The sequence below is a fragment of the Tamandua tetradactyla genome, chromosome 3 (genome assembly GCF_023851605.1).
Source record: "Tamandua tetradactyla isolate mTamTet1 chromosome 3, mTamTet1.pri, whole genome shotgun sequence".
NCBI classification, from domain to species: Eukaryota; Metazoa; Chordata; class Mammalia; order Pilosa; family Myrmecophagidae; genus Tamandua; species Tamandua tetradactyla.
In genome coordinates, this window is record NC_135329.1 from 104515222 (window position 1) to 104539952 (window position 24731).

The 24731-nt window shown below is 36.9% G+C and overlaps 1 protein-coding gene across 5 annotated transcripts in view; it reads left to right on the forward strand.

Annotated features, from left to right (window-relative positions):
- Positions 1-24731, forward strand: part of RAB3GAP1 (RAB3 GTPase activating protein catalytic subunit 1) — a 193525-nt gene that overhangs the window by 81779 nt on the left and 87015 nt on the right. For all 5 annotated transcript variants that reach the window (XR_013172684.1, XR_013172685.1, XM_077153644.1 and 2 more), the window contains exon 5: positions 14945-15023. Coding sequence is in view for 3 of the 5 variants with exons in the window: in XM_077153644.1 (XP_077009759.1) it covers positions 14945-15023 (79 nt within the window). In the remaining 2 variants the exon portion in view is untranslated. The remainder of the gene's footprint in view (positions 1-14944; positions 15024-24731) is intronic.

Here is a 24731-nt window from a genome sequence, read left to right on the forward strand (position 1 = left end):
TGATGGTAAGGTTTCTTTTTAAATGTCACATGTCATTTTTTAAAATTTATTTTTCATTTATGATACATAACCACATACAGACACAAACATTTTTATCTTATGATCATTCCATTCTTGTTATATAATCAATAACTCACACTGATATCAGATAGTTGTATATTCATCATCATGATCATTTCTTAGGATATCTACATCAATTCAGAAAAAGCAATAAAAAGAAAACAGAAAAAAATTCATACATGCCATACTCCTTACCCCCCCTTCACCCATCACCAGCATTTCAATCTATTAAATTAATTTTAACATTTGTTCCCTGTATTATTTATTTATTTATTGGCTTTTAAAAAGGGGAATTTAATAAGTTGCTAGTTTATAGTTCTAAGCTTGAGAAAATGTCCCAATTAAAACAAAATCTATAGAAATGTCCAATCAAAGAGATCCAGGGAAAGGTACCTTGATTCAAGAAGTCCAGTGCAGTTCAGGGTTTCACTCTCAAGTGGAAGGGCACATGGCGAACACAGAGTTTCTCTCTCATCTGCAAAAGGCACATGGTGAACACGGTAGGGTTCTTCTCTCACCTGGAAGGGCACATAGCGAACATGGCATGGCATCATCTGCTAGCTTCTTCTCCTGGCTTCCTGTTTCATGAAGCTCCCCGGGAGGCATTTTCTTTCATCTCCATAGGTCACTGGCTGGTGGACTCTGCTTCTCGTGGCTATTTAGGGTTCTGCTCTGCTCTCTCTGACTCTCCTATTCTCCAAAATGTTCTCTATTATAGAACTTCAGAAACTAGTCAAACTCACCCAAATGGGTGGAGTCACACCTCAACCTAATCCAGTTTAACAACCATTCTTGATTAAATTACATCTCTAGGGAGATGATCTAATTACATTTTCAAACATGGAATACTGAATAGAGATTGAAAAAAACAGATTAGGATTAAAATATGGCTTTTCTAGGGTACATACATCTTTTCAAACCAGCACAGGGACTTTGCAAATGCTTTTTTTGTTTTTTTTATTAATTTTTAAATTTTCAAAAAAAAAGCAACAAACAAACACATTCTTAACTTATCATTCTGTTCTACATGAACATTTGCATCAATTCAGAAAAAGAAATAAAAAGAAAACAGAAAAAATTCATACATATTATACCCCTTACCCCTGCCTTTCATTGAGCACTAGCATTTCAATCTAAATTTTTTTAATTAAAAAAAAATTAACTAACAAAACATTTAGAAATCATTCCATTCTACATATACAATCAGTAATTCTTAATATCATCACATAGTTGCATATTCATCATTTCTTAGTACATTTGCATCGATTTAGAAAAAGAAATAAAAAGACAACAGAAAAAGAAATAAAACGATAATAGAGAAAAAAAAACTATACCTCACACGCAGCTTCATTCAATGTTTTAACATAATTACATTACAATTAAGTAGTATTGTGCTGTCCATTTCTGAGTTTTTGTATCCAGTTCTGTTGCACAGTCTGTATCCCTTCAGCTCCAATTACCCATTATCTTTCCCTATTTCTATCTCCTGATGGTCTCTGTTACCAGTGACATATTCCAAGTTTATTCACTAATGTCATTTCATATCAGTGAGACCATACAGTATTTGTCCTTTAGTTTTTGGCTAGTCTCACTCAGCATAATGTTCTCTAGGTCCATCCATGTTATTACATGCTTCATAAGTTTATTCTGTCTTAGAGCTGCATAATATTCCATCGTATGTATATACCACAGTTTGTTTAGCCACTCGTCTGTTGATGGACATTTTGGCTGTTTTTATCTCTTTGCAATTGTAAATAATGCTGCTATAAACATTGGTGTGCAAATGTCCGTTTGTGTCTTTGCCCTTAAGTCCTCTGAGTAGATACCTAGCAATGGTATTGCTGGGTCATATGGCAATTCTATATTCAGCTTTTTGAGGAACCGCCAAACTGCCTTCCACAGTGGTTGCACCATTTGACATTCCCACCGACAGTGGATAAGTGTGCCTCTTTCTCCACATCCTCTCCAGCACTTGTCATTTTCTGTTTTGTTGATAATGGCCATTCTGGTGGGTGTGAGATGATTCAATCTAAATTTGTTTTAACATTTGTTCCCCCTATTATTTATTTTTATTCCATATATTTTACTCATGTGTTGATAAGGTAGATAAAAGGAGCATCAGACAAGTAGGCTTAACCTTTGTGGGGTTAAGTTTCATATGAACAAAACCCAAGGTTGGGGGCTCAGCCTATTGCTTTGGTTTTTTTTCCAATGAGTTGGCTGCCTCTTCGCCTTTTTTTTTTAAGGTGGTGTCTTATTTTTAAAATTTATTAATTAATTAAAAGAAATTAAGAAACAAAATAAAACAACATACATAATCAGTAATTCACAATATCATCACTTAGTTGCATATTCATCATTTCTTAGATCATTTGCATTAATTCAGAAAAAGAAATAAAAAGACAATAGAAACAGAAATAAAACGAACACAGGAAAGAAAAAAAAAGATTATACTTACCATACCTCTTACCCCTCGCTTTCATTGATCACTAGCATTTCAAACTAAATTTATTTTAACATTTGTTCCCCCTATTATTTATTTTTATTCCATATGTTCTACTCCTTTGTTGACAAGGTAGATAAAAGGAGCATCAGACACAAGGTTTTCACAATCACGCAGTCACATTGTGAAAGCTATATCATTATACAATCATCATCAAGAAACATGGCTACTGGAACACAGCTCTGTATTTTCAGGCAGTTCCCTCCAGCCTCTCCATTACTTCTTGAATAATGAGATGATATCTACTTGATGCATAAGAATAACCTCCAGGATAACCTCTTGACTCTGGAATCTCTCAGCCATTGACACTTCGTCTCATTTCCCTCTTTCCGCTGTTGTTCGAGAAGGTTTTCTCAATCCCTTGATGTCAAGTCTCAGCTCATTCTAGGGTTTTTCTTAATCCCTTGATGCTGAGTCTCCGTTCATTCCAAGATCTCTGTCCCACGTTGCCAGGAAGGTCCACACCCCTGGGAGTCCTGTCCCACATAGAGAGGGGTAGGGTGGTGAGACTACTCGTTGTGTTGGCTGGAGAGTGAGGCCACATCTGAGAAACAAAAGAGGCTCTCTTGGGGGTGACTCTTAGGCCTAAATTTTAAGTAGACTTGACCCATCCTTAAAGTCTTTTGAGGTGCAGAAGCGTTAGATTTTGAGGAGCTCCCATTTATCTATTTTTTCTTTTGTTGCTTGTGCTTTGGGTGTAAAGTTTAGAAAGCTACCTCCTATTACTAGGTCTTGAAGGTGTTTCCCTACATTTTCTTCTAGATGCTTTATGGTACTAGTTCTTATATTGAGTTGTTTGATCCACTTTGAGTTAATTTTTGTGTAGGGTGTAAGATACAGGTTCTCTTTCATTCTCTTGGCTATTGATATCCAGTTCTTCCATGCCCAATTATTGAAAAGACTATTTTGTCCCAGTTCAGAGGCTCTGGGGGCCTTGTCAAAAATCAGTTGACCATAGATGTGGTGGTTTATTTCTGTACTCTTGATTCAATTCCGTTGTTCATTGCTTCTGTTTTTATGCCAGTACCATGCTGTTTTGACCACATAGCTTTATAATAGGTTTTAATGTCGGGGAGTGTTAATCCTCCCACTTTGTTCTTCTTTTTTTAGGATGCTTTTAGCTATTCGGGGTCTCTTTCCCGTCCAGATGAATTTGGTAGTTAGCTCTTCCAAATCTGCAAAGTAGGTTGTTGTAATTTTGATTGTTAATGTGTTGAATCTGTAGATCAATTTGGGGAGAATTGACATCTTAACTATGTTTAGTCTTCCTATCAATGAGCAGGGAATGTCTTTCCACCTATTTAGATCTCCTTTGATTTCTTTTAGCATTGTTATGTAGTTTTCTGTGTACAAGTCCTTTATGCCTGTAGTTAAGTTCATTCCTAAATATTTGATTCTTTTAGTTGCTGTTTTGAATGGATTTTTTTCCTTAACTGACTCCTCAGGTCATTGCTTGTGTATAGAAATGTTGCTGATTTTTGCACATTAATTTTATATCCCACCACCTTGCTGAATTTATTAGCTGAAGTAACTATGCTATAGATTTCTCCGGATCTTCGAAGTATAGTGTCATATCATCTGCAAATAATGAGAGTTTTATTTCTTCCTTTCTAATTTGGATGTCTTTCATTTCTTTGACCTGCCTGATTGCTCTAGCTGGAACTATGTTGAATATTAGTGGTGACGGTGGACATCCTTGTCTTGTACCTGATCTTAGGGGTAAGGCTTTCAGTCTCTCTCCATTGAGTACAATGCTGGCGATTGGTTTTTCATCTATTACTTTTATTATATTGAGGTAGTTACCTTTGATTCCTATCTTTTGGAGTGTTTTATCAGAAAAGGATGCTGTATTTTGTTGAATGCTTTTTCAGCATCAATTGAGATGATCATGTGATTTTTCCCTTTTGATTTTTTAATGTGCTGTATTACATTAATTTATTTTCTTGTATTGAACCATCCTTGCATTCTTGGTATAAACACCACTTGGTCATGGTGCATAATTCTTTTATAATGTGCTGCTGGATTCGATTTACTAATATTTTATTGAGAATTTTTACATCTGTGCTCATTAGGGAGATTGGCCTGTAATTTTCCTTTCTTATACTATCTTTACCTGGTTTTGGTATTACCATGATATCAGCTTCATAAAATGAGTTAGGTAGAGTTCCTTTTTCCTCAATTTTTTGGAAAAGTTTGAGCAGGATTGGTGTTAGTTCTGTCTGTAATGTTTGACAAAATTCCCCTGTGAAGCCATCTGGCCCTAGGCTTTTCTTTGTAGGAAGATTTTTGATGACTGATTGAATCTCTTCACTTGTGATTGGTTTGTTGAGATCTTCTATTTCTTCCTGAGTCAGTGTAGCTTGTTTGTGTGCCTCCAGGAATTTATCCATTTCATCTAAGTTATCTAGTTTGTTGGCGTATAGGTGTTCATAATATCCTCTTATGATTTCTTTTATTTCTTCAGGGTCTATAGTAAAGCACCCCTTCTCATTTCTGATTTTGTTTATTTGTATCCTCTCTCTTTTATTCTTTGTGAGTCTTGCTAGTGTCAATTTAACTGAATTTCTCAAAGAACCAACTTTTTATTTTATTGATTCTATCTGTTGTTCTTTTATTCTCCTATTCATTTATCTCTGCTTTAATCTTTGTTATTTCTCTTCTCCTGTTTGCTTTGGGATTAGTTTTCCGTTCTTTCTCAAGTTCCTCCAGGTGTGCTGTTACGTCTTCGATTTTTGCTCTTTCTTGTTTTTTAATATAGGTATTTAGGGCAATAAATTTCCCTCTCACCACAGCCTTTGCTGCATCCATAAGTTCTGATAAGTTGTATTCTCATTTTCATTTATCTCGAGGTAGCTACTGATTTCTTTAGAAATTTCTTCTTTGACCCACTGGTTGTTTAAGAGTGTGTTATTTAATCTCCATGTATTTGTGGGTGTTGTCGTTCTTTGGTGGTTATTGAGGTCCAGTTTCATCCCATTGTGATCAGAGAAAGTGCTTTGAATAATTGTAGTATTTTTAAATTATAAGACCTGTTTTGTGCCCCAGCATATGATCTATCCTGGTGAATGTTCATGAGCACTAGAGAAGAATATGTAACCTTGTTCTTTGGGGTGCAGTGAACTATATATGTCTGTTAGGTCTAATTCATTTATCAAATTATTTAACTTCTCTGTTTCCTTGTTGATCTTCTGTCTGGTTGTTCTATCTATAGAGGGGAGTGGTGTATTGAAGTCTCCTACTAATATTGTTGAAGCATCTATCATTCCCTTCAGTTTTGCCAATGTCTATCTCATGTAGTTTAGAGCTCCTTGTTTGGGATCATAAACATTTATGATTGTTTTATCTTCTGGGTGAATTGACCTTTTAATTAGCATATAGTGTCCTTCTTTGTCTCTTATGATGTCTTTACTTTTAAGGTCTATTTTGTCTGATATTAGTATAGCTACTCCTACTTTCTTTTGGTTATAACTTGTGTGGAAAATCTTTTTCCATCCTTTCACTTTCAATCTGTATGTATCCTTGTGTCTCAGATGAGTCTCTTGTAAGCAGCATATAGCTGGATTATGTTTCTTAATCCATTCTGCCAATTTGTATCTTTTAATTGGTAAATTTAGTCTGTTAACATTCAGAGTTATTACTGAAAAGTTTTTGGACTGCACCATCTTATCTTTTTTATTTTATTTGTCAGATCTGTCTATTCTTTTTCCTGTTTCTCTTTGTATTCTTTAAATTACCCTTAGCCATACTCTTCAATTCTTTGCCCTCCTCCAGACCTCCCTCTCCTGTCTTTTTTTTTTCTGCTGGCAGAACTCCTTTTAGTATTTCTTGTAGGATGAGTCTCTTGTTGACAGATTCTTTCAGGACTTCTTTGTCTGTGAAAATTTTAATCTCTCCTTCAATTTTGAAGGACAATTTGGCTGGGTACAGAATTCTTGGCTGGAAGTCTTTCTCTTTCAGAATCTTGAATATATCGTACCACTGCCTTCTTGCCTCCAGGGTGCTAGTTGAGTAGTCTGAACTCAGTCTTACTTGATTTCATATCAAATAAGATACGATTATTTCGTAGTAACTTGTTTTTCTCTTGCCGCTTTCAGTATTTTCTGCTTCTCTCCAACATTTGACAGACTTATTAGTATGTGCATTGGGGAAAGCCTATTTGGATTTATTATGTTAGGCGTTCTTTTGGCTTCTTTGACTTGTATAATTATGTCCTTTATGAAGGTTGGGAAGTTTTCCCCCATTATATCCTCAACTACTCTTCCTAGCCCTTTATTCCTCTCTTCTCCTTCTGAAACACCAATGATTCTTATATTTGCATGCTTTGTTTTGTTTATCATTTCCCTGAGTTCCCATTGTTTTTTTCATCCTTTTTGCCATTTGCTGTTTTGAGTCTTTGAAGCCAGTTATCCTGTCCTCTATATCACTTATTCTCTCTTCTGTGTTTTCACATCTGGAGTTTTGTACTTCTAGTATGTTTTTTTTTTTTTTTCATGGGCAGGCACCGGAAATCAAACCTGGTCTCCAGCATGGCAGGCGAGGAGTCAGCCTGCTGAGCGACCATCGCCCACTCTCTAATGTGTGTTTTATTTGGACAACAGAGTGTTTAATCTCCATAATATCTGCTCTTTTTTTCTGTTTATTCTTTCAAATTCCTCTTTATGCTCTCCTACTGTCTTGTTGATCTTTATGTCATTTTCTCTCTCACTTATTTTATTAAATAGACTTGTATGAACATGTTTGATTAGTTCCAACATCTGTGTTTCCTCTGGTGTTTTAATTTGGTCATTAGGCAGGGCTATATCTATCTGCATTGTGATATGCTTAGTGATATTTTGCATGTAAATATCTTGATTGATTTATTTTGTGAGTTGATTTCTTTCAGTAGTCTCAGGCCTTGTATTTGCGGCATGGTTGTACAGTAGGGAACAGGGCATGGGGTTGGGAACTCAGTGCAATGATTTGTTTCACGATACGTGTAGGCGTAGGCTGGGGATTTTATGCTGATGCTTGTGAGTGTGGGCACCCAACAGCCAGGGAGGATGTAGCTGTGCAGGTGTACCGGTCTATTGGGTGTAACCCTGGTTTGTTCTTATCTAAGGCCTGGGTCCCTTTGTGCACATGCATAGAGCTGTGGCAGCAGGGTGGCATTATGCCTTTGTGGATTGTGGGCAGATGTGACCCAGCTACGTGGGTCAACACTCTCAAAGCTGGGAAGTGTGGCTGAGGGCCGTGTGCATGCGTGGTTCTAGGACTGCTGTAAAGTGCAGTTCCCAGAGCTGAATGACGTGGTTGGGGTCCAGTGCACATGCGTGGTTTGGGGAGTGCTGTAAATGGATGCTCAGAGCTCAGGTGGGGCTGAGTGAGGCTGTGCAACATGGATGGCTGGGGGCAGGGGTAGCCTAGGTATGGAGGTTGGTGCCCGCAGCCTTTATGTGCTGGCAATAGTCTCCAGGGAGTCCGGAGAAGATGGCGGCTTAGTAAGACACGCGGGTCTTAGTTCCTCCTCCAGAAAAGCAACTAAAGAAACAGAAACAATACGAAACAGCTCCCGGAGTCACGACAGAGACCAAAAAGACAGCGTACCCCATTCTGGAACAGCTGAACGGGCAGGAAGAATCTGCTGTGGTGAGATACCCGAGGGGCGCGCGTTTTCCCGGCCGGGGCGGCTGGCGACTGGGGTCCCCTCCACGCACGTGGCTCCCCGGTCTGACTGGGAACGTTGGATAGCGGGCCCTCCCGTCACGCTTGGCGTTTCGGGCCAGCTGGGCAATTAGGACCGGCACTCTCCCAAGCCGCGGCGGCCAGCGACCCCCGCCTCCACGTGCGGTTTCCTGGGCCGACTGCCGTGCAGACAGACGAGCGCCACGAGCGCCACCTACTGGGCAGGAAAAGAAAAACAGAGCCCAGAGATTTCACAGAAAAAGCTTTCAACCAGCTGGGTCCCACACCCAGGGAAATCTGATCAAATGTCCAGACACCAGCAGAAAATAATGGATGATGCTCGGAAAATTGAAGATATGGCCCAGTCAAAGGAACAAACCAAAAGTTCAAATGAGATACAGGAGCTGAGACAACTAATGCTGAATATACGAACAGAAATGGAAAAACTCTTCAAAAACCAAATCAATAAATTGAGGGAGGACATGAAGAAGACATGGGCTGAACAAAAAGAAGAAATAGAAAATCTGAAAAAACAAATCACAGAACTTATGGGAGTGAAGGACAAAGAAGAAAAAATGGAAAAAACAATGGATACCTACAATGGTAGATCTAAAGAGACAGAAGCTACAATTAGTGAACTGGAGGCTGGAACATCTGAATTCCAAAAAGAAACAGAAAGTATAGGGAAAAGAATGGAAAAACTTGAGCAGGGGATCAGGGAACTGAATGACAATATGAAGCGCACAAATATACGTGTTGTGGGTGTCCCAGAAGGAGAAGAGAAGGGAAAAGGAGGAGAAAAACTAATGGAAGAAATTATCACTGAAAATTTCCCAACTCTTATGAAAGACCTAAATTTGCAGATCCAAGAAGTGCAGCGCACCCCAAAGAGAATAGACCCAAATAGGCGTTCTCCAAGACACTTACTAGTTAGAATGTCAGAGGTCAAAGAGAAAGAGAGGATCTTGAAAGCAGCAAGAGAAAAACAATCTGTCACATACAAGGGAAACCCAATAAGACTATGTGTAGATTTCTCAGCAGAAACCGTGGAAGCTAGAAGACAGTGGGATGATATATTTAAATTACTAAAAGAGAAAAACTGCCAACCAAGACTCCTATATCCAGCAAAATTGTCCTTCAAAACTGAAGGAGAAATTAAAACATTTATAGACAAAAAGTCACTGAAAGAATTTGTGACCAAGAGACCAGCTCTGCAAGAAATACTAAAGGGAGCACTAGAGTCAGATACGAAAAGACAGAAGAGAGAGGTATGGAGTAAGGTGTAGAAAGAAGGAAAATCAGATATGATATATATAATACAAAAGCCAAAATGGTAGAGGAAAATATTATCCAAACAGTAATAATACTAAAAGTTAATGGACTGAATTTCCCAATCAAAAGACATAGAATGGCAGAATGGATTACGACCCAGCAATACCACTGGTAGGTATCTACTCAAGGGACTTAAGGGCAAAGACACAGACGGACATTTGCACACCAGTGTTTATAGCGGCATTATCTACAATTGCAAAGAGATGGAAACAGCCAAAATGTTCATCAACAGACGAGTGGCTAAACAAACTGTGGCGTATACCTACGATGGAATATTATGCAGCTTTAAGACAGACTAAACTTATGAAGCATGTAATAACATGGATGGACCTAGAGAACATTATGCTGAGTGAGTCTAGCCCAAAACTAAAGGACAAATACTGTATGGTCCCACTGATGTGAACCGACATTCGAGAATCAGCTTGGAATATATCATTGGTAACAGAGACCAGCAGGAGTTAGAAACAGGGTAAGATAATGGGTAATTGGAGCTGAAGGGATACAGACTGTGCAACAGGACTAGATACAAAAATTCAAAAATGGACAGCACAATAATACCTAAGCGTAATGTAACTAGGTTGGAACACTGAATGAAGCTGCACCTGAAATATGGTTTTTTGTTTGTTTGTTTGTGTGTTTGTATCTTTTGTTTTTGTTTTTTCTTTTTCCTTTATATATATATATATATTATTAGTATTATTATTTTAATTCTCTTCTCTATATTAACATTCTATATCTTTTTCTGCTGTTTTGCTAGTTCTTTTCCTAAATCGATGCAAATGTACTAAGAAATGATGATCATACATCTATGTGATGATACTAAGAATTACTGAGTGCATTTGTAGAATGGAATGATTTCTAAATGTTGTGTTAATTTCTTTTCTTTTTTTTGATTAATAAAAAAATTAAAAAAAAAATAGTCTCCAGGGAACAAGGTAGGGGGAGGTAGTGCTCAGGAGGGGTGCAGGAGAGGTGGGTTGGGCTGCACTTGGGGTGGAGGGCAGATACGTTCACTGAGGGCTCATGGGGTGGGGGTACCTGGAACATGGGGAATGGGAGTGGGTGATGGGGTTGAGATACATGGGGTGTGGGGTGAGTAAACCAGTCACGGGTCTGCATTGGTGAGGGTAGCGCGCCCAAGGAAAGTGGCCTGTCTTACTTCCTAGCCCCCTGTTCCCTTCCGTGCACTTCCGTGTGCTCCCTGGTTCCGCACCTCCGTGCCAGCCTCCAGCTTTCTGCGTCTCAGTTCCTCGGACTGTACAATCAGGGCTGCCCTGTGTGATGCAGAAGGCTCTCCCAGGCCAGCTGCATTCCTGAATCACCACCTCAGTTGCGCTCCTGTCCCTTCTCTAACTTTTCCGTGGAGCAGGCTAATCTTGAGCTACTCTATTCGGCCATCTTCCCGGAAGAAATATAGTCTTTTCAGAGAAAGAATTATGGTATCATTCTTTGGTATGCAACAAATAAAATAATAAAAGCAAAATAAAAATATGTGTACATTAGGAGTAAGGGAATGACAGAAATGTATGCATTTAGTGGGAAATCTGTTAGTGGCCCTGGGATTTCTCCAACGTTCAGCTGATTAAGGAAGGAGCCTTTTCAAGATAGAGGATTTTTAAGTGTTCTTAATTTGAGGAAAGATCATACATGAAAGAAAATGTTGTAGTAATTAGTTCTTTTTTCAAGAGGGTTTAAAAATAATAGAAGCTTAGAATCAGTGTTTCTGAGATGAACATATGAAGGAGACTGTGATATAAGAGATGATGAATGAATTCAAAATAGTTAAGGCTTTATTGTTGCATGTGCGTTTTACTATGTAGTTTTCTTTTCACTTGGATATGTGAGTTGCAAACCATCAGCTCAGTTAATTCGCAGATACACGTTTGTTTAAAACTATATGCATCAGAGGTCAGAAGATTTGTACACTGATCTTTTATTTATTTGGAGTTGCTTATTGTTTTTAATTTAATAAAATGTCAAGTCATTACTGTTCTCCACATTTTTTCTTTTAGCAGATTAACAAAATATAAATTTGTTAATCAATTACAGCTATATAGCACAAGGAAATGCTTTTGTTATGAACAGATTGTTGTTTATGCTTGGATTTATTGTGAATTTATGAGTATAAATAATGATGATTGATATTAGTATTTTGTTATGAATAGTGATTCAAGTACTTAGAGATAATGTGGGTTGAAAGTTGTAAGCTGGGCAGATTTTATGAAAACATTTGGGATGGCTAGGGGACCAAAAATATTAGCCATGGAAGGAGATATGGAATTGATAGACTTCTCTATAGAATTTTTTAAATGCAATTTTATTGAGATATGTTCACACACCATAAAATCTATCTGAAGTGTATAATCAGTGGCTCCCGGTTATCATCACATAGTTGTGCATTCATCACCACAATCAATTTTAGAACATTTCAATACTCCAAAAAATATATAGGGTGGGCAGCAGTGGTTCAGTGGCAGAGTTTTTGCCTGCCGTGCTGGAAACCCAGGTTCAATTCTGGTGCCTGTCTGTAAAAAAAAAAAAAAAAAAGAAAAAAAAAATATATAAGATGTGTGTTTGTATGTGTGTGTACATATATACATATATATGTGTACATATATATATATATGGAAACCCAAGATATCCCATACCCTTTATTCCCCCTATTGTTGACCCCAAGTATTGAAGTAGTACATTTGATACTGTTGATGAGTGAATATTAAGGTATTACTGTTAATTATAGTCCATAGTTTGCAATAGGTACACTTTTTCCCAAATAACATTCTAGTATTAACTCCTTGTAATAGTGTCATACATTTGTTCTAGTTCATAAAATAACTTTTTAATATTTATATTGTTAATCATGGTCATGGTCCATCATCGTATTCACTGTTATACATTGCCATGTTTTAACCTCAAGCTTTCCTTCTGGTGGCATAGATGACTCTAAACTACCCCTTTCAGTCACATTCACACACAATTCAGCACTTTTAATTGTACTCACAATAATGTGCTACCATTACTTCTGTTTCCATACTCTAAGCTCAACCTAGTTAAAAATTCTGTACATATTAAGCAACTCCTCCCCATTCTCTAAACTCATTCTATCTCCTGGTTACCTATATTCTCAATTTTATGTCTGTGGGTGTTTTGGTGTGCTAAAACTGCCATAATGCAATATACCAGAAATTGGTGTGTGGAGGAGGTCAGAGAAGGGGTTGCAGAGAATGAGGCAATTGAGTTGGGCCTTGAAGGATTAAAACAAAAGAAAAACTGAATATGTTAAACTCTCCCTCCCTTTTGAAGGACAACTTTGTTGGATAAAGAATTCTTGGCTGGCAGTTTTTCTCTTTCGGTATCTTAAATATATCTTCTCACCTCTATGATGTCTGACAAGAAGTCAGCAGTTACCCTTATGAGGATTCCCTTGTATGTGATGAATTGCTTTTTTCTTCAGGTTTCAGGATTCCCTCCTTCTATTTGGTATTTGACAGTGTCTTTGAGTGGGTTTGTGCAGCATTTATTCTGTTTGGAGTATGTTGGGCTTCATTGATTTGCGTATTTATGTCTTTTATAAAGGTTGGGAACTTTTCAGCCATTATTACCTCTAGTAGTTTTCCTGACTCTTATCCCTTCTCTTCTCCTCCTAGGATACTGATAATGTGTGTATTTGAAGCCCTTCATGTTATCAGTCATTTCCCAAGACCCAGTTCAAATTTTTCCATTTTTTTTTCTCTATTTATTCTTTTGTGTGTTCTAATTTGTTTGCTGTAGTTCACTGATCCTTTCTTCATCTCTTCAATTCTGCTGTTGGTTGTCTCTAGTATATTTTAAATTTCATTTATGGTATCTTTCATTTCTGTATGGTCTTCTTTTTTTTCTGTATTCTTTCAAATTCTTTTTATGCTCTCCTCGTGTCTTCTTAATATCATTTCTCTCTATATCTTGTTGAAATTATTTAACAGATTTGTTTGAACATCTTTAATTAGTTCCAAATTCTATATCTCTTCTGACTGTTTAATTAGATTGCTTGGCTTGGCTGTATCATCTTGTAATTTTTTGCTGGTTTTTGGACATCTGATTATCTTGATAAGATTACTTTGAAAGTTGCTTTTTTCCCTTGTCTAAGATTTTTTTGTTGATTAGGTTCATGTTGAAGGTTTCCTTTGGCTCTTAAATCATCATTATTTTGCAGTTAAACTGCAGTCAGAGTTCCTTGCAAGCAGGTAACAGACCCATTCCAAAGGACCCTAGAGGGAGTGTCAGAAAAGCATCTTCTCAGACTGTACTTTCTTACCCTTCACATCAGATATCACTCTTTAGTGAATTTTTCCCCCTAACCCTGATTCACGTAGACTGCAGTAGCCAACTGGGCAGGGTTCTACTCAACCCAGAGTTGGCAGCTTTGGGTGTGGGAAAAGGGTGCTAGGAACTGGGTGGAGCTCAATCACTCACCGTACCTTTTTTGTTTATGAAAATAGTTGAGCTATGAGTGCCCCAGTTGCATAAGAACTGTTCTGTGTCCCCTACTTTTTCTGAGAGGAGGGCCTCCTTGTCCCTTTCAGCCTGCTGAGCCAGCTGAGTGAGAATCAGGTGTGCTCAGTGATGCTGGCCTCAGGTGGGGAATGGATGCCGGGTACCACGGTCAAGATCAGTCTCTCCCTGTAGTCTCTGTGGAAATAATGGAGTTGCAGGCTTCTTGGCTCCTGAGTTGAGAGACTAGGCTGCAGGACAGAGGGGGTTTACTTTGTTGGCCAACAGTTGGACCAGAATTGTGCCATGTCTCTTAGGCCTGTGAGGACCAGACCAACCCTCAACAGCTGATCTCGGGGGCAGTGGATTGGCACTAGGTGCCGCAGTCAAGTTCATTCACCACAATTTCTCAGTTTTGGTTTGCTGTTTTTTCAGCCATCTCTTAGGTGTTGTAATGGCCCTTCCCTGGTCTCCTGAGCCCCAGAATTGCTGCTTTGGACAATTTCTCCCTGTTTTCTAGATGATTTTGGTGGAGGAGCAAAATGATGTCCTTATTCCACCATCTCCCGGAAGTTCCCTAAATAGAATTTGGAAGAAAAAAGAGACAAGGATATGCGAAGGATAAATAAAAAATTGCGTTCTAGTAAGGATGAAAAACTGTCATGATTTGGAGAAAGAAAAATAGTATAAACATAGTTTAAGGAATAGTATATGTCTTTTTTTAAAGGCTGACCTTGTCTAAAGATTAAAAAGAGAAATTATTCCCACCTCCAACTCTCTGAACCAGCCCTAGGTATAAATCTTTAAATAATTGCATAACTACATGGACTAGCAAGATATGTGTTTCTTCAAGGAATATTATAAAATTCTGTATTAGAATGAACATACTAACTTTTTCATTATCAAATGTTTTTATAGACGTAATTCCACAATCTATGCAAGATTTGTTGTGTATGAACAATGACTTTCCTCCGAGAGCGCATTGCCTGGTAAGATGGTACGTATATTTTACTCAGGTATCCTTTTAGAATGTGTGTTACTGAGGCCCCACAAGTATCCCCAGTAGTAGGGCTTACTAGGATGACTTACATGACTAGTATGTAGTTATACTTAGGGTTGTAGTTTGTTACAGCAAAAGGATATAAAGCAAAATCAGCAAAGAGAAAAGGTTCATGGAGTAAATTCCAGAGGAAACCAGGTTCAAGTTTCCAAGAGTCTTCCCAGTGGAGTCACACATGCAAAGTGTCATCCTATGAGGAAAGATTATTAGAGGCTCTGTGCCTAGGGATTTTTTTAACCTTTTTTATTGTGTAATATTACATATATACAAAGCAAAGAAAGAAAAAAGCAATAATTTTCAACAGGTAGTTACAGAGCAGATCCCAGATTTGTCATGAGCTACCATACCATCATCTCAGATTTTTCTTTCTAGCTGTTCTAGAACATTAGTGGTTAGAAGGAATATATGTTTTTTATTATCAATTTTTTTTGTGAAAAATAATATGTATACAAAAAAGCAATAAATTTCAAAGCACAGCACAACAGTTAATTAGTTGTAAAACAGATTTCAGGGTTTGAATGGGTTATAGTTCCACAATTTTAAGTTTTTACTTAAAAAACTAGCTGCTCTAAGATATGGGGACTAAAGGAAATACCAATACAATGATCAGCAGTGATACTCATTTGCTGATCCCTGCCTTCTCTGTATAACTCCACCATCACCTTTGATCTTTCTCCCACTTTTTAGGGGTCTTTGGGCTATACCCATTCAATCTTTTTCATGTTGGAAGGGCTGCCAGTGATATGGGGTAGGAAGATGAAACTAGCTGATATTCTGGAAAGGCTTGTCCCTTTAGGTTTCAGGACTTTTCTGGTCCAGGAACTCTTCTGGAGGTTGTAGGTTTTGGAGAGTAACCCTAGTGCATGGAACCTTTGTAGAGTCTTATATATTGCCCTAGGTGTTCTTTAGGATTGGCTGGAATGGTTTTGGTTGTGGTTTGGCAAGTTATGATAAGTATCAACCTCCAGATGAGTCCCTGGACCAGAAAAGCTAGATCCATCTCCCTATCTCATATCATGATAAAGTCAGTAAATGAATAATATGCACCTTTTAGGGTAGTTGTGAGGGTTAAATAAGATTACATGTAGTTCGAATGCTGTTATATAATTTCTGTTCAACTTCATAACATGTATATTTTTAAAACTGCTGTCTGGCATATAGTCCATGGTTAAAAATATTAATGTAAAAAATATTGTATTGATGGAAATCACTTATTGGTAAGTTTTTAAAGAATCTTTCCATTTACTTTTTAAAATTTTCAAATTAATTGATATTTTTAGTGAAAAATTCTGTGAACTTTAACACATATATAGAGTTTTATAAACACCACCACAGTAGTTCCATAACCCCCAGAAAACTCCTTCGTGCTTTCCTTTGTAGTCATACCTTTCTCACATCCTTGTGACCCTGGCAATTACTCTGTCATAGTAGTTCAGTCTTTTTAAGAATGTCATACAAATCTTCACTCAGCCTAGTGCCTTTGAGATCCTTTGAAGTAGTTGTGTGTTAATACTTTGTTCCTTTTTATTGCTGAGTACTCTTTCATTGTATGGATGTACCACAGTTTGTTTATCCATTCATGTGTTGAATTTTAGGATTGCTTCCACTTTTGGGTATTTATCAATAGAGCTGAGACAAATGTTCATTACAGATTTTTGTATGAAAATAGATTTTCAGTTCACTTTGGTAAATACCTAGAGTGGGATTGCTGAGCAATATGGTAAATGTATCTTTAACTTTATAAGAAACTGCCAAACTGATGTCCAGTATGGCTATGCCATTTTCATTCCTATAATAACAGTGTGTGAGAGTTCCATTTGCTCTGTATCTTCAGTAATTGGTACCATTACTATTTTTATTTTGACTCTTCTAATAGGTATATAAAGGTATCTCATTCTATTTTAATATGAATTTTGAACATCTTTTCATATGTTTGTTTGCACATTGTATATACTCTATGGTGTAGCGTCTCAGTCTTTGGCTCACTTTTTAATTGGATTGTTTTCTTGGGTTGTATTCAGTTTTGAATTGGGTTGTGTTCAGTTTTGAGAGTCCTTTATATATTCTGGAGACAAGTCTATTTCAAATACAGTGTTTGCAAATATTTTCTCCCATAGTGTAGCTTATCTTTTATTCTCTTAGTAGTGTTTTTCTAAAACTGAAATTTATAAATTTATGAAGTTGTTTGTCAATTTTCTATCTTTTTCGCTTGGGCTTTCGGTGTTAACTCTACCTTTGGTAATAGCAGGTTTGTTCTATTGTTTTTCTTTAATTGATAAAACAATGTACAAGCATATACCTTAACATACACACATTTCATACATGGTATATTATCAGTGGCTCACAGTATCATCTCATAGTTATATATTCATCACCATGATCATTTTTTAGAACATTTGCATCACTCCAGAAAAATAAATAGGAAGAAAAAAGGAAATACTCGTGCATATCATACCCCTTACCTCTCTCCCTCTCATTGACCACTAGTATTTCCATCTACCCAATATATATGCTTCTTTCTTTTTTTTAATTAAAAAAATTTTTTAAAAATATAGCAACATACAAACATGGACTTTCTCACCATATGTCCTGGTTTGAAGGGATGTATGTACCCTAGAAAAGCCGCGTTTTAATCCTAATTCCATTTTGTAAGGCAGCTCTTTCTTATAATCCCTATTCAGCACTGTATGCTTGAATCTGTAATTAGATCATCCCCCTGGAAATGTGATTTAATCAAGAGTGGTTGCTAGGCTGGATTAGGTGGGGACATGTCTCCACCCATTCTAGGTGAACTTGATTAGTTTACTGAAATCCTATAAAAGAGAATAACAAGAGAGAAAGCCAGGAGATTGGGAGATTCTGAGAGAGTGGAGAATGACATAGCCACGAGAAGCAAAGAGTCCACCAACCAGTGACCTTTGGAGATGAAGAAGGAAAACACCTCCCAGGGAGCTTTGTGAAACGCAAAGCCAGAAGAGAAAGCTAGGAGATGATGCCGTGTTCACCATATGCCTTTCCAGATGAGAGATAAACCCTGAACTTCATCAACCTTCTTAAATCAAGGTGTCTTTCCCTAGATGCCTGAGATTAAACATTTCTATACTCTTGTTTTAATTGGGACATTTTCTCAGCCTTAGAATTGTAAACTTGCAACTTATTAAATTCCCCTTTTTAAAAATCATTCAATTTCTGGTATATTGCATTCTGGCAGCTAGCAAACTAGAACACCATATGATCATTCCATTCTTGGTATATAATCAGTAACTCACAATATCATCACATAGTTGGATATTTATCACCATGATCATTTTTTAGAACATTTGCATCAATTTAGAAAAAGAAATAAAAAGAAAAAAGAAAAAAACTCATGCATACCATACCCCTTTTCTCTCCCTCTCATTGACTGCTAGTATTCCCATCTACCCAATATATTTTAGCCTTTGTTTCCTCTATTTTTTTTCCTATACTCCTTACCACTCTCTTTCATTGATCCCTAGCATTTCAATCTACTAAATTTATTTTAACATTTGTTCCCCCTTGTTATAGTTTGCTTTTGGTCAAGAAGGTTTTCTCAATCCCTTGATGCTGCATCCCAGCTCATTCTAGGATTTCTGTCCCACGTTGCCAGGGAGGTTTACACCCCTGGGAGTCATGCCTCACGTAGAGAGGGGGAAGGCAATGAATTTGCTTCCCGTATTGGCTGAGAGAGAGATAGACCACATCTAAGCAATAAAATAGATTCTCTGAGGGTGACACTCAGGTCTAATTTTTTTTTTTTTTTTTTTTTTTAAAGACAGAGAGAAGGAAGGAAGGATAGAAGGAAGGAAGGAAGGAAGAAAGGGAAACATTTCCAAACATTTTCTTGCTTTATTGTATTTTGTTTTTCCGTTTTTGTTACATGGGCTGGGGCCGGGAATCGAACCGAGGTCCTCCGGCATAGCAGGCAAGCACTTTGCCCGCTGAGCCACCGCGGCCCACCCTCAGGTCTAATTTTAAGTAGGCTTAGTCTGTCCTATGCAGGGAAAAGTTTCATAGGAACAAACTCCAAGATTGAGGGCTCGGCCTATTGATTTGGTTGTCCCTACTGCTTATGAGAATATCAGGAATTCTCCAGATGGGAAAGTTGTCCTATTGTTTTTAAATAACTTAAAATTTTTCTTTAAATTTTTTTGTTTCTAAATAACCTTTAAATTTTTTTGGAATAATTTTATATTTACGGGAAAGCTATAGTAACCCTTGCTCAGTTTTCCCCCTTGTCATAGAACATTTATCAAAATTGGTAAACCAACATTGGTACATTATTATTAGCTAAACTTGATTTAGCTAATTTTCCCACTAGTGTCCATTCGAGGATCCGGTTCAGGCTACCAAATTGCATTTATCATTATGTCTCCTTAGTTTCCTCTGCTCTTTCATGGTTTCTTAGTCTTTTCATGTTTTTTATGACTGACAGTTTTGAGGAGCACTGGTTACATATTTTGTAGAATGCCCCTTGGTTTGAATTTGCCTAGTGTTTTCCTCATGTTTAGCCTGGGATCATGGTTTTTTTGAACAATATACAGAGGTGACGTGCCCTTTTCATCTCATCATATCAGAGGGTACCAGCTCTCAACAAGACATGCCACTGATGATGTTAATCTTGATTACTGGGAGAATTCTCCTGTTTTATCCTAAAAGTATCACCTTTTAATTTAGCTCTAGTAACCACTTTAATTTAACTTTTGTGTAAGGTATGAGGTGTAGCTCACAGTTCTTTTTTTGCAACTGGATGTCCATTTGTTCCAACATTATTTGTTGAAGAGCATCCTTTCTCTGTTGAATTGCTTTTGCACCTTTATTGGAAATCATTTGCCCTTGTTTGTTTGTGTCTATATGTGGATGCTCTAGTTAGTTTCATTGATCTGTGTGTCTGTCCCTGTTGTAGTTTTTAAAATACTGCCAGAAATGCAATATATCAGAAATGGGTTTGCTTTTATTAAGGGAATTTGTTTAGTTAAAAGTATACAGTTCTAAGTCCATAAAAATGCCCAAACTGAGCCATTCCGGGAAAGATACATTGACTCAAGAACGGTCAATGGGTCCAGAACACCTCTATCAGTTGGGAAGGCATGTGGCTTGTGCCTGCTATCCTTTGGCTTCTGGTTTCAAACAGCTTCCCCTAGGGCATTTTCTTTTTGCAACTTCAAAAGTCTATATCTGTGTAAGCTCTGAACCTTTTTCTGAAATAGTTCCCTTTTAAAGTATTCCAGTAAGTGACCTTAAATGAATGGAGATATATCTCCACAGAAACCACCTAATCAAAAGGTCCAGCTTGCAATTGAGTGGATCACATCTCCATGGAAACAATTTAATATAAAAGATCCCATCCAACAGTATTGAATCGGGATTAAAGAGTATGTCTTTTCTGGGGTACACAACAGTTTCAGACTGGCACAGTCCCTTACCAATACCATATGTTTTTAATTCTGTAACTTTATAATAAGCCTTTAAATTGGGTAATGCAATTCCTAGAACTTATTCTTCTTTTTCAGAATTATTTTGGCAATTCTAATTCCTTTTCCTTTCTGTTTGCATTTTAGCATTGGTTTGTCTATATTTATAAAAGTCCTGCAGGAATTTTGATTGTAATTGCCTTAAATTTGTAGATTAGTTGGGGAGAGTGACATCTTTATTATCCAGAGTCTTCTGTTTTATGAACATGGTAGGTATCTCCAGTTGTTTAGTTTTTTTTTTTTTAATTTCATCAGGTCTTTGTAGTTTTCAGTGTACAGATCCTTAATATGTTTTGTTAGAGTTACACCTAAGTATTACTTTCTTTTTTCTTTTTTCTTTTCTTCTTCTCTTTTAGGAGTTTTAGGAGTTTGTAGTGATACTATTTTTTAAATTTTGTGTTTTCATTGTTCCTAGTATGTAGGAATATGATTGATTTTTTTATGCATTGACATGTGGCCTTGCTAAACTCAATTATTAGTTCTAAGACGTTTTAATTTTCTGGGTAGAAGATTATGTTGTCTGTGAAGGCAGTTCCTTAGGAAGCTAAGTATAGAATTGTCATATGATCCACAATTCCATTGTTAAGTATATATTTGAAGGAACTGGAGGTAAGGACACAAATGGACATTTGCACACCCATGTTTGTAATGCCATCATTCGTGATTGGCAAGAGATGGAAACAACCCAAATGTCTATCAACAGAAGAGTGGATAAACAAACTGTGGTATGTACTTCTGATGGACTATTACACAGCTGTATGACAGAATAAAATCATGAAGCATGCAATAGTATGGATGAACTGTGAGGACATTATGTTGAGTGAAATCAGCGTTGAACAAAAGGACAAATACTGTATGGTCTCACTAATATGAGTTAACATTGATGAGGGAACTCTGAGAGTTAAAATTAAGAACACAGTTGAGCAAGGTTGACAAAAAGAAGAAGAGAGAGGATGCAGATAAATAAAATAAAAAATGGAAGAGGAGACATAACCACTGACCCTGAAGAAATAAAGGAAGTAATGAGAGGATACTATGAACAACGTTATGCTAATAAACTTGACAACATAGATGAAATGGACAACTTCCCAGAAAGGCATGAACAACCAACATTGATTCGTGAAGAAATAGATGACCTCAACAAAAGCAATCACAAATAAAGAAATTGAATTAGTCATTAAGAGGCTCCCCAAAAAGAAAAGTCCAGGACCAGATGGCTTTACATGTGAATACTATCAAATCTTCAAGAAAGAATTAGTACTAATTATGCTCAAACTCTTCAGCAAAATTGGAGAGGTGGGAAGGCTGTCAGATTCATTTTATGAAGCCATCATCACCCTCATATGAAACCCAGGCAAAGATACTACAAGAAAAGAAAATTACAGACCATTCTCTCTAATGAATATACATGTAAAAATCCTCAACAAAATTATTGCAAATCAAATCCAGCAGCACATTAAAAGAATTTTACACCATGACCAAGTAGGATTCATCCCAGGTATGCAAGGATGGTTCGACATAAGAAAATCATTTAATGTAATACACCCTATCAACAAATCAAAGCAGAAAAACCACATGATCATCTCGATTGATGCAGAAAAGGCATTTGACAAAATTCAACATCCTTTCTTGTTGAAAACAGTTCAAAGGACGGGAATAGAAGAGAACTCCTCAACAAGATAAAGGGAATATATGAAAACCCCACAGCTAATAACATCCTCAGTGGGGAAAAAATGAAAGCTTTCTCCCTAAGATCAGGAACAAGACAAGGATGTCCACTATCATCATTGTTATTCAATATTGTTTTGGAAGTCCTAGCCAGAACAATTAGAGAAGAAAAAGAAATACAAGGCATCAAAATTGGAAAGGAAGAAGCAAAACTCTCCTGTTTGCAGATGATATGATACTGTATGCTGAAAACCCTGAAAAATGTATAGCAAAACTACTAGAGCTAATAAACGAGTACAGCAAAGTAGCAGGTTAGAAGATCAACACTCAGAAATCTGTAGTGTTTCTGTACACTAGTAATGAGCAGTCTGATGGTGGGCAGGGGGGTGGATCAAGAAAAAAATTCCATTTATAAGGACAACCAAAAGAATAAAATATTTAGGAATAAATTTAACTAAGAATACAAAAGACCTATACAAAGAAAACTATAAGAAATTGCTAAAAGAAATCACAAAAGACCTAAATAAATGACATACTGTGTTCATGGACTAGAACTAGATTTTCTTTAGGTAGAAATCAATTTCTACCTAAATTGATTTATAGATTCAATGCAATACCAATTAAAATCCCCAAAACTTACTTTTCAGAAATAGGAAAACCAATAACCAAATTTATCTGGAAGGGTAGGGTGCTCTGAATAGCTAAAAATATCCTGAGAAAGAAAAATGACTTTGGAAGTCTCACACTACCTTACTTCGAGGCGTTTTAGGAAGCTGCAGTGGTCAAAACAGCATGGTATAAAGATAGATATAGTGACCAATGGAATTGAATAGCGTGTTCAGATATAGACCCTCTTATCTATGAACAGTTGATCTTTAATAAGGCAGTCAAGCCAACTTACTTGGGACAGAACAGTCTCTTCAATAAATGGTGCTTGGAGAACTTGATATCCACATGCAAAAGAATGAAAGAGGATCCATATCTCAGACCCTATACAAAAATTAACTCAAAATGGATGAACGACCTAAACATTAGATCTAAGACCATAAAACTCTTAGAAGAAAATGTAGGAAAGTATCTCATAAAAGTTGTTGTAGGAGGCAGTTTCCTAGATCTTACACTCAAAGCACAAACACTGAAGAAGAAATAGATAAATGGGAAATTAAACATGTCAAAAAACTTTGCCAAGAAAGTAAAAAGACAGCCTACACAATGGGAGACAATATTTGGAAATGATGTATCAGATAAGGGTCTAATATGCAGAATATATAAAAAGATTGTTCAACTCAACAACAAAAAGACAACCCAATTACAAAATGGGCAAAAGACGTGAACAGACACTTCCCAGAAGAGGAAATGCAAATGGCTAAAAGGTACATGAAAAAAATGCTCGACTTCCCTGGCTACTAGAGAAATGCAGATCAAAACCACAATGAGATATCATCTCACACCCACCAGAATGGCCATTATCAATGAAACAGAAAATGACAAGTGCTGGAGAGGATGTGGCGAAAGAGGTACACTTATCCACTGTTGATAGGAGTGTTAAATGGTACAACCGCTGTGGAAGGCAGTTTGTCGGTTCCTCAGAAAGGTAAATATAGAATTGTCATATGATCTGGCAATATCATTGCTAGGTATCTATTCAGAGGACTTGAGGTCAAGGACCAAACGTAATTTTGCACAACAACATTTATAGCAGCATTATTTGCAGTTACTAAGAGATGGAAACAGCTCAAATTTCCATCAACAGATGAGTGGCTAAGCAAACTGTGCTATATACATACGATGGAATATTGCACAGCTATAGGAAAGGGTAAAGTCATGAAGCAGGTAACAACGTGGATGGACCTTCAGGATATTATGCTTAGTGAGGTTAGCCAGAAACAAAAGGACAAATGCTGTATGGTCTCACTGATATGAACTAACATTAATGAATGAACTTGTAGAAGTTCAATTAAGAACAGAGGTTATCAGGAGATAGAAATAGGGTAGATATTGGGTAGTTGGAGCTGAAGGGATACAAATTGTGTAGCAGGACTGATTGTAAAAATTCAGAAATGGATAGCACAATACCACCTAATTGTAGTACAATAATATTAGTATACTGAATGAAGCTGAATATGAGAATGATAGAGAGAGGAGGGCTGGGGGCACAAATGAGACCAGAAGGAAAGATAGACAATAAAGACTGAGATGGTATCATCTAGGAATGCCTACAGAATACAATGATAGTGACTAAACATATAAATTTAAAAATGTTTTTGCATGAGGATGAACAAAGGAATGTCAATATTGCAGGGTGTTGAAAATAGATAGTAATTCATATCTTAAAACTTTAACTTATGCATGAGACTACAGCAAAAAAAATGTTTGGTATAAAATTTATATTTTGACTAGTGCATTTCCTAATATAACATATATGGACAGTTTAACTGAACACCATAAGTATGTGGAACCTTGAATAGGGCATGAGATTTTGTAG